The 16767-nt window shown below is 43.2% G+C and overlaps 1 protein-coding gene across 2 annotated transcripts in view; it reads right to left on the reverse strand.

The window, feature by feature from the left end:
• vps41 (VPS41 subunit of HOPS complex) overlaps positions 1-16235 on the reverse strand; it is a 228384-nt gene extending 212149 nt beyond the window's left edge. For both annotated transcript variants that reach the window (XM_073031609.1, XM_073031568.1), the window contains exons 1-2: positions 16177-16235; positions 2630-2668 (exon numbers count right to left, since the gene is read on the reverse strand). In XM_073031609.1, coding sequence (XP_072887710.1) covers positions 2630-2668; positions 16177-16194 — 57 coding nt within the window. In that variant the 5' untranslated portion in view covers positions 16195-16235. The remainder of the gene's footprint in view (positions 1-2629; positions 2669-16176) is intronic.
• Positions 16236-16767: the final 532 nt, after the last annotated feature.

The raw sequence follows: 16767 nt of genomic DNA on the forward strand, positions 1-16767 counted from the left end.
GGACAATGGCAGCATTTACACTACCCTCATTGGCATTTGCAAAGAGTTCAGAAATTCTATGAGATACTAGTGGGTATTTTGGGAGCCTGCAGAAGGATTAGATCGATTAGGAGAATTAGCAAAGAAGTGGCAGAGGAAATATAATGCAGAGAAGAGTTGGATATAGACCTTGGCAAAAGGAAAAAAGGCATAGACTACTTTCTAAATGAAAATCAGAAATGCAAAGGGGCTTGGGAATCTTTGTGCAGAATTCTCTAAAGGTTAACTTGCGGGTTGAGTGGGGTGGTAAGGAAGGCAAATGCAATGTTAGAACTCATTTTCAGAGGACTAGACAATAAAATATTGGGTTCCACGGTAGCGTAGTGGTTAGAATAATGCTTTACAGTACAGGAAACCCAGGTTCAATTCCCGTCACTGCCTGTAAGGAGTTTGTACATTTACCTCTGTAAATGTTTGTACCAGTTTGTACCAGTTTCCCTCTGGGTGCTCTGGTTTCTGCCCACATTCCAAAGACACACTGGTCAGTAGGTTAACTGGTCATTGTAAATTGTCCCATGGTTGCCATGATTAAGCTAGCGTTTCTGTGTGACGTAGCTCAAAGGACTGTAAGGACCTTGTCTACACTGTATCTCAATAAATATAACAAGGATGTAGTGCTGAGTCAATGATATCAAAGAGGTCTTCAGGCAGTTCCCCTTTAACGAATAACCTGCTCTCTATCACAGTCACGTACAATGAAATGTCCTTTAGATCGTTGGAGGCATGGGCAAAGAAATCGCAGATGGAGTTTAAATGTGAACACCATCTCCTTACCAGATGGTGATGGTAGCTCAAAAGAGACAGTATCCTATTAAGGATAGGGCCTTAACCGTGCTGATGAGCAGAGGGATCTTGGGGTCCAAGTTCAAAACTCCCTGAAAGTGACTACACAGGTTGATAGGGTGGTTAATAAGGCTTGTGGCATGCTTGCCTTTATTAGTCAAGGCAATGAGTTCAAAAGTCAGTAAGTTATGCTGCAGCTTTATAAAACTCTAGTTAGACCACATCTGAAGTACTGCACACAGTTCTGGTCGGCCCCATTATAGGAAGGATGTCGAGGCTTCAGAGAGGGTACAAAAGAGGTTCACCGGGAAGCTGCCTGAATTAGAGGGCATGTGCTATCACGAGAGTTTGGACAACTTGGGCTGTTTTCTCTAGAGTGGCAGAGGCTGAGGGGAGATCTGATAGAGATTTTAAATAATGAGAGGCATAGATGAAGTAGACAGGAAGTATCCTTTTCCAAGGGTTAAAATGTCTAATACCAGATGGCATGCATTTAAGGTGAGAGGGTGTAATTTCAAGGATAAGTGAGGGGCAAGTTTTTGTTTTGTTGTTTTGTTTTATTACACAAAGAGAGGTGGGTGTCTGGAATGCACTGCCTGGGGTGGTGGTAGACACAGATACATTAGGGACTTTTAAGAGACATTTAATGTGAGGAATATGGAAGGATATGGACATTGTGTAGGTGTAAGGGATTAGTTTGGTTGGCCACTTGATCACTAATTTATTTGCTTCAGCACAACATTGTGGGCCGAAGGGCCTGTCTGCTGTACTAACCTTTAGGCCACATACCTCAAGTTCATCCTGTGAATACCTTTAACCTCCTCCATTCTACAAAACCTAAGACAAAATCCCCACTGCTCTCTTCACCTTCTAGCCCTGATCAGACTCTCTCTAATTCCTCCCTCATCCCAATTCCTCCCACATTTTCTTCCCCACCCTGTAACACCCACCATTATGCTCATTGAATTTCTGAAAACATTGCAAATGCCAGTGGGGGTAGTGTAAAGGTTGCCACTGTCCCAAGCTCTTCAGGAGTTATGTATTCAATTCCAGGAAACCCTCAGGTGTTTTTGTGAACCAGGATTTAAATTAAGACCATAAAACCATAAGACATAGGAGCAGAATTAGGTATTCAGCCCATCGAGCCCACTCCACCATTTCATCATGGCTGATCCTAGATCCCACTCAATCCCATACACCTACCCTCTCACCATATCCTTTGATGCCCCAACCAATCAGGAATCTATCAACTTCTGCTTTAAATATACCCCCAGACTTGGCCTCCACTGCAGTCTGTGGCAGAGCATTCCATGGAATTACCACTCTTTGGCTAAAATAAATCCTCCTTACTTGTTCTAAAAGGTCGCCCCTCCATTTTGAGGCTGTGCTTTCCAGCTCTGGATACCCCCACCATAGGAAACATCCACCTTATCTAGAACTTTCAACATTCAGTAGGTTTCAATGAGATCCCCATGCATTCTTCTAAATGCCAGTGATTACAGGCCCAAATTTGCCAAACGTTCCTCATATGTTAACCCTTTCATTCCCGGAATCATCCTCATGAACCTCCTCTGGATTCTCTAGACACAGTATTGTATTTCAACATGATACCATGAGACACAGGAGCTGAACTAGGCAATCTGTGGCCCAAAATTGCTCAGAATATTCCAAATGCAGCCTAACCTATCCCTTATAAGGCCTCAGTTTACAATTAAAACAACTCCTCAGAAGACGTGACTGTAAATCTGCTGTTCCATTACTGCTACTGTAGGGATGAAATAACAGATAATTGCTGGGTTTAATTTACCTCTGATTCATCTGTGGACTCCTCATAGTTTTGAGCTTCCTGTAAAAGACAAGCAGAGCAGAATTAAAGCATTGCATATCATATAAACTACTTCAAAATAGGATTTTGCAATACAATACATTCAGTTTTTACTTTATTGGGTACATCTGCTTATTAATGCAAATATGACACCAGCCAATCATGAAGCAGCAACTCGATGTATAAAAGCATGTAGACATAGTCAAGAGGTTCAGCTCAAGAATGGGGAAGAACTGTGATCTAAGTGACTTTGACCATGGAATGATAGTTGGTGCCAGGCAGGGTGGTTTAAGTATCTCAAAAACTGCTGATCTCCTGTGATTTTCACTTACAACAGTCTCTTTCTTTCACTATCAATCTTTTTATTAATTAAAAAAGTACCTATATATAAACAAGAGGAAAATTGGCTCAAATACCTATATCGATAACAATTCATATAAAAGGTAAAATAAACATTATCTAGATCATACATAGCATTAATCTAATAGTATATAATAAAAATAAGACAATAGACAATAGGTGCAGGAGTAAGCCATTCGGCCCTCCTAGCCAGCACCACCATTCACTGTGATCATGGCTGATCATACACAATTAGTACCCCGTTCCTGCCCTCTCCCCATATCCCTTGACCCCGCTATCTATAAGAGCTCTATCTAACTCTCTCTTGAATGCATTCAGAGACTTGGCCTCCACTGCCTTCTGGGCCAGAGCATTCCACATATCCACCACTCTCTGGGTGAAAAAGTTTTTCCGCATCTCTGTTCTAAATGGCCTACCCCTTATTCTTAAACTGTGGCCTCTAGTTCTGGACTCACCCATCCGCGGGAACATGCTTCCTGCCTCCAGTGTGTCCAATCCCTTAATAATCTTATATGTTTCAATCAGATCCCCTCTCATCCTTCTAAATTCCAGTGTATACAAGCCCAGTCGCTCCAATCTTTCAACATATGACAGTCCCGCCATTCCGGGAATTAACCTTGTGAACCTACGCTGCACTCCCTCAATAGCAAGAATGTCCTTTCTCAAATTTCGAGATCAAAACTGCACACAATACTCCAGGTGGGGTCTCACCAGGGCCCTGTACAGCTGCAGAAGGACCTCTTTACTCCTATACTCAATTCCAGCATGCCATTAGTTTTCTTCACTGCCTGCTGTACCTGCATGCTTGCTTTCATTGACTGATGTACAAGAACACCTAGATCTCTTTCTACTTCCCCTTTTCCTAACTTGACTCCATTTAGATAGTAATCTGCCTTCCTGCTCTTGCCACCAAAGTGGATAACCTCACATTTATCCACATTAAACTGCATCTGCCATACATTTGCCCACTCACCCAACCTGTCCAAGTCACCCTGCATTCTCATTACATCTTCCTGACATTTCACACTGCCACCCAGCTTTGTTTCATCAGTAAATTTGCTAATATTACTTTTAATCCCTTCATCTAAATCATTAATGTATATTGTAAACAGCTGCGGTCCCAGCACCGAACCTTGCGGTACCCCACTGGTCACAGCCTGCCATTCCGAAAGGGACCCGTTAATCGCTACTCTTTGTTTCCTGTCAGCCAGCCAATTTTCGATCCATGTCAGTACTCTGCCTCCACTACCATGTGCCCTAATTTTGCCCACTAATCTCCTATGTGGGACTTTATCAAAAGCTTTCTGGAAGTCCAGGTACACTACATCCACTGGCTCTCCCTCTGTCCATTTTCATAGTTACATCCTCAAAAAAACTCCAGAAGATTAGTCAAGCATGATTTTCCCTTCATAAATCCATGCTGACTCGGACTGATCCTTCTACTGCTATCCAAATGTGTCGTAATTTCATCTTTTATGATTGACTTCAGCATCTTTCCCACCACTGACGTCAGGCTAACCAGTCTATAATTCCCTGTTTTCTCTCTCCCTCCTTTCTTGAAAAGTGGGACAACATTAGCCACCCTCCAGTCAGCAGGAACTGTTCCTGAATCTATAGAACATTGGAAAATGATTACCAATGCATCCACGATTTCTAGAGCCACCTCTTTAAGTACCCTGGGATGCAGACCATCAGGTCCCGGGGACTTATCAGCCTTCAAACTCAACAGTCTATCCAACACCGTTTCTTGCCTAATATAAATTTCCTTCAGTTCATCCTTTACCCTAGTTCCTTTGGCCACTATTACATCTGGGAGATTGTCTGTGTCTTCCCTAGTGAAGACAGATCCAAAGTACTTGTTCAACTGATCTGCCACTTCCTTGTTCCCCATAATAAATTCACCCGTTTCTGTCTTCAAAGGCCTAATTTTGGTCTTAACTATTTTTTTGCTATTCACATACCTAAAGAAATTTTTACTATCCTCCTTTATATTCTTGGCTAGTTTACCTTCGTACCTCATTTTTTCTTGGTGTCTTGCCTTTTTTCTTAAACTTCTGTTGCTCTTTAAAAGCCTCCCAGTCCTCCGGTTTCCCGCTCATCTTTGCTATGTTATACTTCTTTTTTAATTTTATACTGCCCTTTACTTCCCTCGTCAGCCACGGCCGCCCTTTACTCCCCTTAGCATCTTTCTTCCTCTTTGGAATGAACCGATCCTGCACCTTCTGCATTATTCCCAGAAATACCTGTCATTTTTGTTCCACTGTCTTCCCTGCTAGGGTATTGTTCCATTGAACTTTGGCCAGCTCCTCCCTCATAGCTCCATAGTTCCCTTTGTTCAACTGTAATACTGACACATCCGATTTTCCCTTCTCCTTCTCAAATTGTAGGTTAAAACATATCATATTATGGTCACTACCTCCTATTGGTTCCTTTACCTCGAGGTCCCTGATCAAATCCGGTTCATTGCACAACACTAAATCTAGAATTGCCTTCTCCCTGGTAGGCTCCAGTACAAGCTGTTCTAAGAATCCATCTCGGAGGCACTCCACAAACTCCCTTTCTTGGGGTCCAGTACCATTCTGATTCTCCCAGTCTGCCTGCATGCTGAAATCCCCCATGACAACTGTATCATTACCTTTGCGACATGCCAATTTTAACTCTTCATTCAACTTACACCGTACATCCAGACTGCTGTTTGGGGGCCTGTAGATAACACCCATTAGGGTCTTTCTACCCTATAAGATAATCAATTTTCCTCTTACCATCCCATGAAAAGAAGAAAAAAGATAAAGAAACTTTTATAATTTTATATACATAAAAAAACCCACTAAACAAAACAAACAAAAAGGAGAAAAAAAGTAAGTGGGCAGCTCATACTGAGAGTGAGAGCGAAAAAAGGAGAAACTTTCTGATCAAATCCAAAGTTTTGAGAAAGTAACTAGAAGAGCAATAAATCAAACCATATGAAAATATTGAATAAAAGGTCGTCAGGTTTCTTCAAATTTAAAGGCTGTATCAAATGTCTGACTTATTTTCTCTAAGCTTAGACAGGACGTAATGGACGTGAGCCAATAAAATACAGTAGGTGGATTGGAGTCCTTCCATTTAAGCAAAATGACTCTCCTCGCCAATAAAGTTGTAAAAGCGATCATCCACTGAGCGGAACAGGAAATATATCCTGCTTGCGGTGGAGTGATCCCAAAAATTGCTGTAAATAAATTCGGCTGTAGGTCCAAATTCAAGACTTTTGATAAAGCTTTAAAGACATCTTTCCAAAAATTATCTATCATGATACAAGACCAAAACATATGTTTTAAAGTAGTCACCTCAATATTACATCTGTCGCAAATAGGATTAATATTGGAAAAGATACGGGCTAATTTATCCTTTGACATATGGTCCTGATGCACTACCTGGAACTGTATTGAGGAATGACTGGCACAAATAGATGAAGTATTTACCAAATGAAAAATTTTATCCCATTAATTATCTGAAAGTGACTCTCGAAATTCCAATTCCCACGCAGCTTTAATTTTATCGTTAGATAACATTCGCAAATTCAATAACTATTTATAAACTTTAGCTATCGGTCCTTTTTGAAATGGTTTAACCTGAAAAAGAGTATCTATCATATTGGGTGAATAAGCAGAGGGAAAGTTTGGAAGTAAGCTACGTAGAAAATTCCTAATTTGTAAATATCTAAAACAGTGTGCATTAGGTACCGTAGATTCCGGATTTTAAGCCGCTACTTTTTTCCCACATTTTGAACAGCTTTGAACTCTGCGGCCTTTAATACGGTGCGGCTAATGCATTATTTTTTTTCATGCCGCCAAAAACATTTTGCCTCGTAACAGTAGACCAATAAAATTGATGAGTAGTTCACAGAGGTCCAATGAAATTGTACGATAAATCAAGCGCACTTTCACAATTAAATTATTGTAAATCAGTCATTTGTACTCACCCTCATCAACATGGAAAACACTCGAAGAAAAGCATTGTGCTGCCTTTATGGCAGTTATTTAGTTTATAATATTTTCGCTTAGTAATTCATTTGTTAGTTAAAGTTAGAACTGTTTTAACTATATTTGTTTTCTGTACTACATCGCGGGATGCTATGACGTCACACCCGGTTTCGCCGCGTCTTGTGGGATACCGGTTTGCGATAAACGGGAAGGAGGGGGGCGAGCGGCGGAGCGAAAACGCTGCTTTTAAGTTAAAGGCGATCAATAACTTTTCCTGGTAGGCTGCAGTATATATATTTTTTACCTGTCGTTAGGAGATATTGGAATGTTGTTCAGTAAAGAAGTATACGCAACGTATATTTAAAAGTAGCCGCGTTACAGGCACGGTTCGAAAAAAAGCATTTGCAGTATGTATTTGTTTATGTTACCATATGGATTTAATTAAAAGTTAAAAAATCCTCACGTGTAATATCTTTCTGTGTAAATATCTCATATTACAACGTGGGACACCTGCGGCCTAAAATCCGGTGCGGCCTGTACAAGTAAAAAATTGATTTTATTTCTAAAATTAGAGCCAGCGGCTTTTAATCAGGTGCGCTCTGTAGTCCAGAATCTACGGTAAGTCATATTTGTCCACTAACTGAGTGAAAGACATTAAACAATCTCCCATAAACAAGTCTAAAAAAGTTACTTTTCCTTTGGTTTTCCGAATTGGAAAAAAGTCTGACTGGAAATTGATGGTTTAAAAAAATAATTAAGATGAATTTTACTAGAAAGAACAAAATTATTAAACTCAAACAATCTACGAAACTGAAACCAAATTCTTAATGTATGTTTAATAATGGGATTGAGGTCTCAACTATCAATCTTAGAAAGCAACAAAGGAAGAGGAGCTCCCAGTAAAGAGGCCAAAGAATACCCCTTCACCGAGTTTTTCTCCAAATCCACCCATAAAGGACAGTCATGTATGTCTGAGTAATGAATCCAAAAAGAAATATATCGGATATTAAATGCCCAGTACTACATTCTAAAATTTGGCAAAGCCATACCACCATACTTTCTTAATTTCTGCAATAAAGGTTTACTCAATCTAGGATTTTATTATTCCAAATATAAGATAGAATTTTAGAGTCTATTCTATCAAAAAACAGTTTAGGAACAAAAGAAGTGATTGCTTGGAATTCACACAAGAACTTTGGTAACACTATCATTTTAATAACATTAATTTGACCAATTAATGATAATGTCACAGGAGACCATTTAGAAAGTACTTGTTGCATGTATTCAATTAATGGAAGAAAGTTATATTTATATAGGTCCTTACAACTGTTCACTTACAACAGTCTCTAGAGTTTACAGAGAATGGTGTGAAAAACAAAAAATATACAGTTAGGAAAACTTTTCTGGCACCGGAAGCATGGCGACACTTGGAGATTTTCTCACAAACAATGCACTTCACTGCATGTGTCCATGTTTCAATGTTTGTTCATTCGTTTAGCGTCGTATGGTGAAGGTGATCATGGTCTTTCTGTGACCATGACTGTTCTTGGAAATTTTTGCTACAGAGGTGGTGGTTAGCTATCGCCTTCTTCTTGGCAGTGTCTTTACAAGATGGGTGACCCCAGCCATTATCAATACTCTTCAGAGATTGTCTGCCTGGTGTCAGTGGCCACATAACCAGGGCTTGTCTGTCTTTTACTCTTTATATGTCTGGAGAAAATTTTGGTATCCTTTTTAGTATAATTGGCTAGCTTACCTTCATATTCCATCCTTTCCTTCTTTATGACTTTTTTAAAGCTTCCCAATCCTCTAACTTCCCTCTAATTTCCGCTTTTATATGGCCTTTCTTTGGTTTTTATGCTGGCTTTGACCTCTCTTGTCAGCCACAGTTGTGTCAACCTGCCTTTAGAATACTTCTTCTTTAGGATGAATCTATCCTGCAACTTCTGAACTGCTCCAGCTATGGCTACTCTGCCGTCATCCATGCCAATGTCCCACAAGGAACTCAACAAGTCAGTAGCTCACAGTTGTGTCACATGGAAAAGGGCTTTTCAAGCGCCTTAGAACAAGGTCACCAACACTGATGCCAGAATGAAATGATATGGTAAATATTTGCTTGATGCAGACCTTCGGTATAAAATTGTGTATAAAAATAATTGTAATATCCTTCAGTTTTCAGTGAACAATAAACCTAATTATACCTAGCCACTAAATACTAACAAACTATATTATCCCTTCTTTAAACATATGATTCTGTAGATGCTGGAAATCTTGAACATAGGCACCAAATGCTGGAGAGAACAACACACACAGCACAGACCAAAACGTTGACAGTACTCTTTTCCAAAGATGCTGCCTGGGCAGCTGAGTTCTTCCAGCATTTTGTGTGTGTTGCTCGGATTTCCAGCATCTGCAGATTTTCTCTTGTTTGAAATGCTGGAGACTCAGCAAGTCAGGCAGCATCATTAGAGGGGAATGAACAGTTGACATTTCAACCCAAGACCATTCATTTCTGGAATAGCACATGCATTCTCTAAATACCTCAAATAAAACCATAAGATATAGGAGCAGAATTAGGCCATTCTGTCAATCAAGTCTGCTCCACCAATCCATCATGGCTGATCCATTTTCCCTCTGAAATCCATTCTCCTGCCTTTTTCCAGTAACCTTTGACACTCTGATTAAATAAAAACCTATCAAACTCTGCTTTAAATATACCCAATGACTTGGCCTCCACAGCTGTCTGTGGCAATGAACTCCACAGATTCACTACCCTCTGGCATAAGAAGTTCCTCCTCATCTCGGTCCTAAATGGACATGCCCCAATTCTGGGGCTTTGTCCTCTGGTCCAAGATTCCCCCACTATAGGAAACATCTTCCCAACATCCACTCTATCTAGACCTTTCAATATTCAAGAGGTTTAATGAGATCCTCTTTCATTCTTCTAAACTCCAGAGAGAACAGGCCCAGAGCCAAACACTCATTATACATTAATCCTTTCATTCCCATAATCATTCTCATGAACCTCCTCTGAACCTTCTTCATGCCAGCACATCTTGTCTTAGATAAGGAGCCCAAAACTGTTTACAATATTCCAACTGTAGTCTGACCAATGCCTTAAAAGGCCTCAACATTACATACTGGCTTTTATATTCCAGTCCTCTTGAAATGAATGCTAACATTGCATTTGCCTTCCTCACCACCGACTCAACCTGCAAGTTAACCCTTAGGGAAACCTGCACAAGGACTCACAAGTACCTTTGCACTTTGATTTTTGAAGTTTCTCCCCATTTAAAAAATAGTCTACACCTCTATTCCTTCTACCAAAGAGCATGGCCATACACTTCCCTACACTGTATTCCATCTGCCACTCCTTTGCCCATTTTCCCAATCAGTCTAGGACAGGGATTTCCAAACTTTTGTATGCCATGGGCCAATACCATTAAGCAAGAGGTTCATGGACCCCAGGTTGGGAACTCCTGGTCTGAGACCTTTTGCAGACTCCTTGTTTCCTCAACACAATCTGCCCCTTAACCTATCTCTGTATCTCTTGCAAACTTAGCAACAATTTCATCATCCAAATCATTCACATATAACATGAAAAGGTGTGGTCCAAACAACGACCCCTGCGGATCACCACTAGTCACTGGCAGCCAACCAGAAAAAAGCCCCCTTACTGTTTGCCTTCTACCAGTCAGTAATTCTTCTATCTGTGCAGCAAAAAAAACAGAGAATGTGAAACATCAAACCACAACGTCATTGAAACGGTCCAAGGACATTCAGATTAGTTCAATCGAGCGCTGTGTCATTCACCAACTGCAGGCCGCACAGCTAGTCCGCCCCGATCAAAACTGCACCAAATAGCAATCAAATAAGGGGTAACCAGAAACACAAATAACATAAGCCACAGAGACCAATCCACAAACCACATCGATTAAACCTTGCCCAAGATCCAGGCACCATCCTCTGGGTGGAGTAACTGAGAGTGAGAGAGAGACCAGTCAAACCCAGAGTCCTTTCTCTGGCAACAGTGAGCAAGAGGGAGGTGGGGGAGAGAGGGGGGAAGAGGGGGGAGAGAGAGGGGGGGAGAGAGGGGGGAGAGAGAGGGGGGGGGAGAGGGGGGGGGAGAGGGGGGGGGAGAGGGGGGGGAGAGGGGGGGGGAGAGGGGGGGGGAGAGGGGGGGGAGAGAGAGGGGGGGAGAGAGAGGGGGGGGAGAGGGGGGAGAGAGGGGGAGGGGGGAGAGAGGGGGGGAGGGGGAGAGAGGGGGGAGGGGGAGAGAGGGGAGGGGGAGAGGGGGGAGGGGGAGAGGGGAGGGGGAGAGGGGGGAGGGGGAGAGGGGGGAGGGGGAGAGGGGGGAGGGGGAGAGAGGGGGGAGAGAGGGGGGAGAGAGGGGGGAGAGAGGGGGGAGAGAGAGAGGGGGGAGGGGGAGGGAGGGGGAGGGGGGGGAGGGGGAGAGGGGGGGAGGGGGAGAGGGGGGGGAGGGGGAGAGGAGAGGGGGAGAGGGGGAGAGGGGGAGAGGGGGGAGAGGGGGAGAGGGGAGAGGGGAGGGGGGGAGAGGAGGAGAGGGGGAGAGGGGGAGAGGGGGAGAGGGGAGAAGGGGGGGAGAAGGGGGGGAGGGGGAGAGGGGGGAGGGGGGGGAGGGGGAGAGGGAGAGGGACACCAGCCAAATGGGAGGATGGAAATCGCAGGCTTACTCCCATCAGTATGTGACTTGAACAAAGCAAGAAAGGTAAAAACTCTGCAACGCCATAAAAGAGCACAGAACACCATGTTTATGGGCAGCACAATAACATAGCGGTTAGCACAATGCTTTACAGCACCAGCGACCAAGGTTCAAATCCTGCCACTGTTACGCGTTTGTACTTTCTCTCCTTGACCACATGGGTTTCCTCCAAGTGCTCTGGTTTTCTCCCACATCCCGAAGACGTATGGATAAGGGTTAGCAGGAAGCCTGACAACACTTGCGGACTGCCCCCAGCACACCCTTGGTCCATGCTGCTCATTGACACAAATAAGGCATTTCACTGCTTCAGTATACACGTGGCAAACAAAACTAATTTTTAAATCCTCATCCTTAAAAGTACACGAGCCAAACCAAGGGATCTTACAGCACAAAAAGTGGCCAGCTGATACTGTCACATTTGTAAAGCCGTGGTCGATGCCTGATATGCAGGTCCCCCAGTCCAACTAGTCCATGACAATCAAGGTGCCTCATGCACACTCACCCCCTCTTCCAGAATTTGGCCTGTAACCACCTAAACAACATGAAGGGGCAGGTAGCATTGAGAAAGCAGGGAGTCTGTATAAGGACCTAGACAGATCAGGAGAAAGGGCAACGAAGTGGCAGATGGAACACTGTGTCGAAAAGTGCACTTTGGTAGAAGGAATAAAGACAGATTATTTTCTAAACAGTGAGGAAATTCAAATAAAAGAGGTGCAAAGGGAGGTAAGGTAAATGCAATGTTAGAATTCATTCTGAGGGGACACGAATATGACAGCAAGGATGTACTGCTGAGGGTGCATAAGGAATTGGTCAAACTACGATGGTGCTGACCTTGGAAAGGGTCCAGAGGAAGTTCATGGGAATGATCACAAGTATGAAAGGGTTAACATATGAGGAGCATCGTAATGACTCTGGGCCTGTACTTGCTGGAGTTTAGAAGAATGTAGGGAGGGGGGATCTCATTGAAGCCTATTAAATATTGAAAAGCCTAGACAGAGTGGACATGAAAGGGATATTTCCTATAGTAGGGGAGTCTAGGACCAGAGGACACAGCCTTGGAACAGAAGGGTGTTTCTTTAGAACAGAGATGAGGATGAATTTCTTTTGCGAGAGGGTGGTGAATCTGTGGAATTCATTGACAAAGAGAGCTGTGCATGCAAGTAATTGGTATATTTAAAGCACAGGTTAACAGTTTCTTGATTAGTAAGGGTATCAAAGGAGAATTGGATTGAAAAGGATAATGCAGAGAGTAGTAAAATTAGGCTGCTCCATCATGGGTACCAGCCTCTGTAGTATCCAAGGCATCTTCAAGGAGCAGTGCCTTAGGAAGGCAACGTCCATTACTAGGGATCCCCACCACGCAGGACATGCCCTCTTCTCATTGTTACCATTAGGAAGGAGGTACAGAAGCCTGAAGGCACACACACTCACCGACTTACGAACAGGTTCTTCCCCTCTGCCGTCCAATTCCTAAACGGACATTGAACCCGTGAACACTACCTCATTACTTTTATTTATTTCTGTTATTTTGAACTACATATTTTAACTATATATATAGTGTGTGTGTGTGTATATATATTTATATATATATATATACACACACACACACAACATAACTTGGTTTTTCCCCCTCTATATTTATCATGTATTGAACTGTACAGCTGTCATGAAGTTAACAAATTTCATGATATTAAACCTGATTATGAAAAGCCAGCCATTATAGAATGGTAAAGCAGATTCGATAGTATGCCTTATGGTTTTTGAGGGAAATCAGATCAGGGAATAGAGCTGTACTAGACTTCAACAAGAACGTAAAAGTTTCAAATGAAACCCAAATGTTGACTTGGCTTGGCTGGGTTGTCACTGTGCCTTATACCCCATGTAATCACATGTAACCTCCACGGTCACTGTATAACCAGTTGTTAACATGTTATTATAATGGATCACAGATGCCGATCTGATTAAGACTTTGAGTTTATAAAGACAGAACTGTCAAACGCACACCGGGTTCATCCCAGACACTCATTGCCTGCTGCAGTTTATGACCTCGTGCATTTCTTTTGGACAAACAATACTACACTCTTGTTCTCAAAGCGTAACTTTCCAGGTGATTGTCATACAGCACAGAACCAGAATCTTCAGCCCAACTGAAACATCCCAGCAGAGACAGCCCATCCCAGCTAGTCCCTTTCACCAACATTTGGTCCAGCACCTTCTGACTGCACAGGTTTCCTCCAGGGGCTCGCACAGCCTAAAGGCATTCCTGCTGGTAGGTTAAATGCTCTTTGTAAATTGCCGTGTGATTAAGCTAGGGTTGAATCACGGGTTGCTGGGCAGCAAGGCTCAAAGGGTCTATTTCACAGTACCTCAATAAATAAACTTCTACAATCCATGTGCTTGACCAACATTTTTCTTAAAAAAAAGATTGATGATATTAACTTTATTTGTCACATGAACACCAAACCACCAAAGCATAGAGTGAAATGCTTCATATTTTTCCACAACCACCGTCTACGGATGTGCTGGGGGGCCAGCCCACCAAGTGGCACCACACTTCCGGCGCCAACGTAGCACGCCCACAACTCACCAACCAGTACCCGCATGACTTTGGAATGGCAGAAGAAACTGAAGCATCCAGAGGAAAGCCTTGCGGTCACGAGGAGAACGTGCAAACTCCCTACAAACAGCAGCAGGAATCGAACCCCAACCTCCAGTGCCGCAAAGCGTTCCGCTAACCACTACACTACCATGCCACGTCTCAACCACGACCTCTGGCTGCTGATTCCACATAGATCGAGGCACAGCTTGGAACAGGCCCTTCCAGCCCTTCGACTCATGCCACCCAGCAACCACGATTTAATCCTGGCGTAATCATGGAGCAATTTACAATGACCAATTAACCTACCAGCCCAACCGGTAAGCTTTTGGACCGTGGGAGGAAACCAGAGCAGCCTGAGGCAACCATGTGGTAATGGGGAGAATGTACAAACTCCTCACAGCTAGCAGCAGGACATCACCCTTCGAGTTTAAAAGCAAGTTGCCACTTAAGTTCTTCTTAAATCTCTCTGCTCTCACCTTAACCCCATGTCTTCTAGTCCTTGATATGCCAACTCCAGGAAAAAGATTAGAAACATAGAAAACCTGCAACACAATACAGGCCCTTCGGCCCACAAAGTTGTGCCAAACATGTTCCTACCTTAGAAATTACTAGGCTTACCCATAACCCTCTTTTCTAAGCTCCATGTACCTATCCAAAAGTCTCTTAAAAGACCCTTGCATTCCCCCTGATTTCACACACATCTACCTTTTGGTCTCCTACCTTGTGGAATCAAATCCTAGCCTGTCCAACCCCTTCCTGTCACTCAGATTCTTAAATCCTGCCAAGTGTAGTCTCACCAGCATCCTGGAAAACACCATACCCCTCAGTTTTTATACTCAATCCCCCGACTTATGAAAGCCAGTGTGCCATAAGCCTTCATCAGTGCTTATTCCTCTCCATAGATGCTGCTTATCTTGCTCAGTTCCTCCATCATTTTGTGTGTTGTTTCATGGGTACACCATGGTATGGGGAACATTGTTTATTAGGCTGAATATAACATACAGTCATCTTCATCATTATGTGGTAGGATGTGGGCGATCATGGTCCTCTGTCCATGACTGGGATTGTTCTTGGCAAATTTTCCTATAGTAGTAGTCTACTAGGCAGTGTCTTTACAAGATGAGTGACCCCAACCATCATCAATTCTCTTCAGAGATTGGCGTTAGTGGTCGCATAACCAGGACTTGTGATGTGCATCAGCTGCTCATACAACCATCCATCACCTGTTGCCATGGCTTCGTATGACCCTGATCGAGGGGTAAGCAGGTGCTACACCTTTCCCAAGGGTGATCTGCAGGCTAGCGGAGGGAAGGAACGCCTTACACTTCATTTAGTAGATACGTATCTCCACCCAGCCACCCTACGGTCAGATGACAAAAAACTTGAACTTAATCAACACTCTTTTTCATACGAGACCGACTTAGATCACATCATGGCAACAACAGCCCTTCAGGCACTGACACGGTTGGATGTTGACATTGTCCGAGCTACAGAACATAGGGAGGTCTACTTCATGGCCACGACAGGCACCGAAGACCGTTAGAGCAACCACCACTTAATCCGCTGTTATCGCCATCAATGGCCCCAAATCAACATCAGCTGATGTAAGATTGCAAAAAGAGAATGTCATACAAGTTGCTGACCCTCACCCAACGGACACACTCTGCACACTTGGTTTCACCCTCAAGTCTTATCAACAGGGCTGATTTAGAAAGAATAACCAAGAGATCCAGGAACTAATTAATCACGGACGCAATGCTGTATCAGGCCGGGATCACCATCATCCCGAGGGAAATGAAACGGTTCCAAAAGCCACGGAACAAGAGAGAAATATATTTAAATTACAGAGAAACTGCAACACAAGATGAAGCGCTTTTCCATTTACCTGCTCTACTTCCGCCATGGTGCTTGTGACCCCACGTCACGTGCCCGGTTAAACATGGCGGAACTCTGCGTGGTTCGCGTTGCTTAATGGGAGTTGTAGTTTCGAGTTTGGTCAAATCCATCGCGATAGAACAGATTTTCGAAAATGGTAAGCAGCTTTCTGTATTACAGACCAGCAACTTGGACTTGTGTACCTGCTATGCAATCTGTAATGTTAAATATAAGTTACCAACAGTGGCAATAACCATTAGACTGGGTCTTAAATCACTACCGTACAAAATAGGCCCTTCAGCCCATCTAATCTATGCCAGAATGTTATTCTGCCTAGATCCATAGATGCATACCAGGACCATAGCCCTCCATGCACGTTCCCAAGCCCCTGAACCAAACTTCATACCCCTCATCTATACAGGACAGAAGCAGGTTTTCTGTCTCAACTCATGCTGGTTGACCAAGGTGCCCGCTCAAGATAATTTCCATTTCCTTGCATTTGACCCGATATAGAATGTTCCTCAGAGATATTCAGGAACATCACCAGGATCAGGAACAGTTATTATCCTTCAACTACTAGGCTCCTGAACTGGCATGGATA

Source organism: Hemitrygon akajei, chromosome 1 (assembly GCF_048418815.1).
Source record: "Hemitrygon akajei chromosome 1, sHemAka1.3, whole genome shotgun sequence".
Taxonomy (NCBI): Eukaryota; Metazoa; Chordata; class Chondrichthyes; order Myliobatiformes; family Dasyatidae; genus Hemitrygon; species Hemitrygon akajei.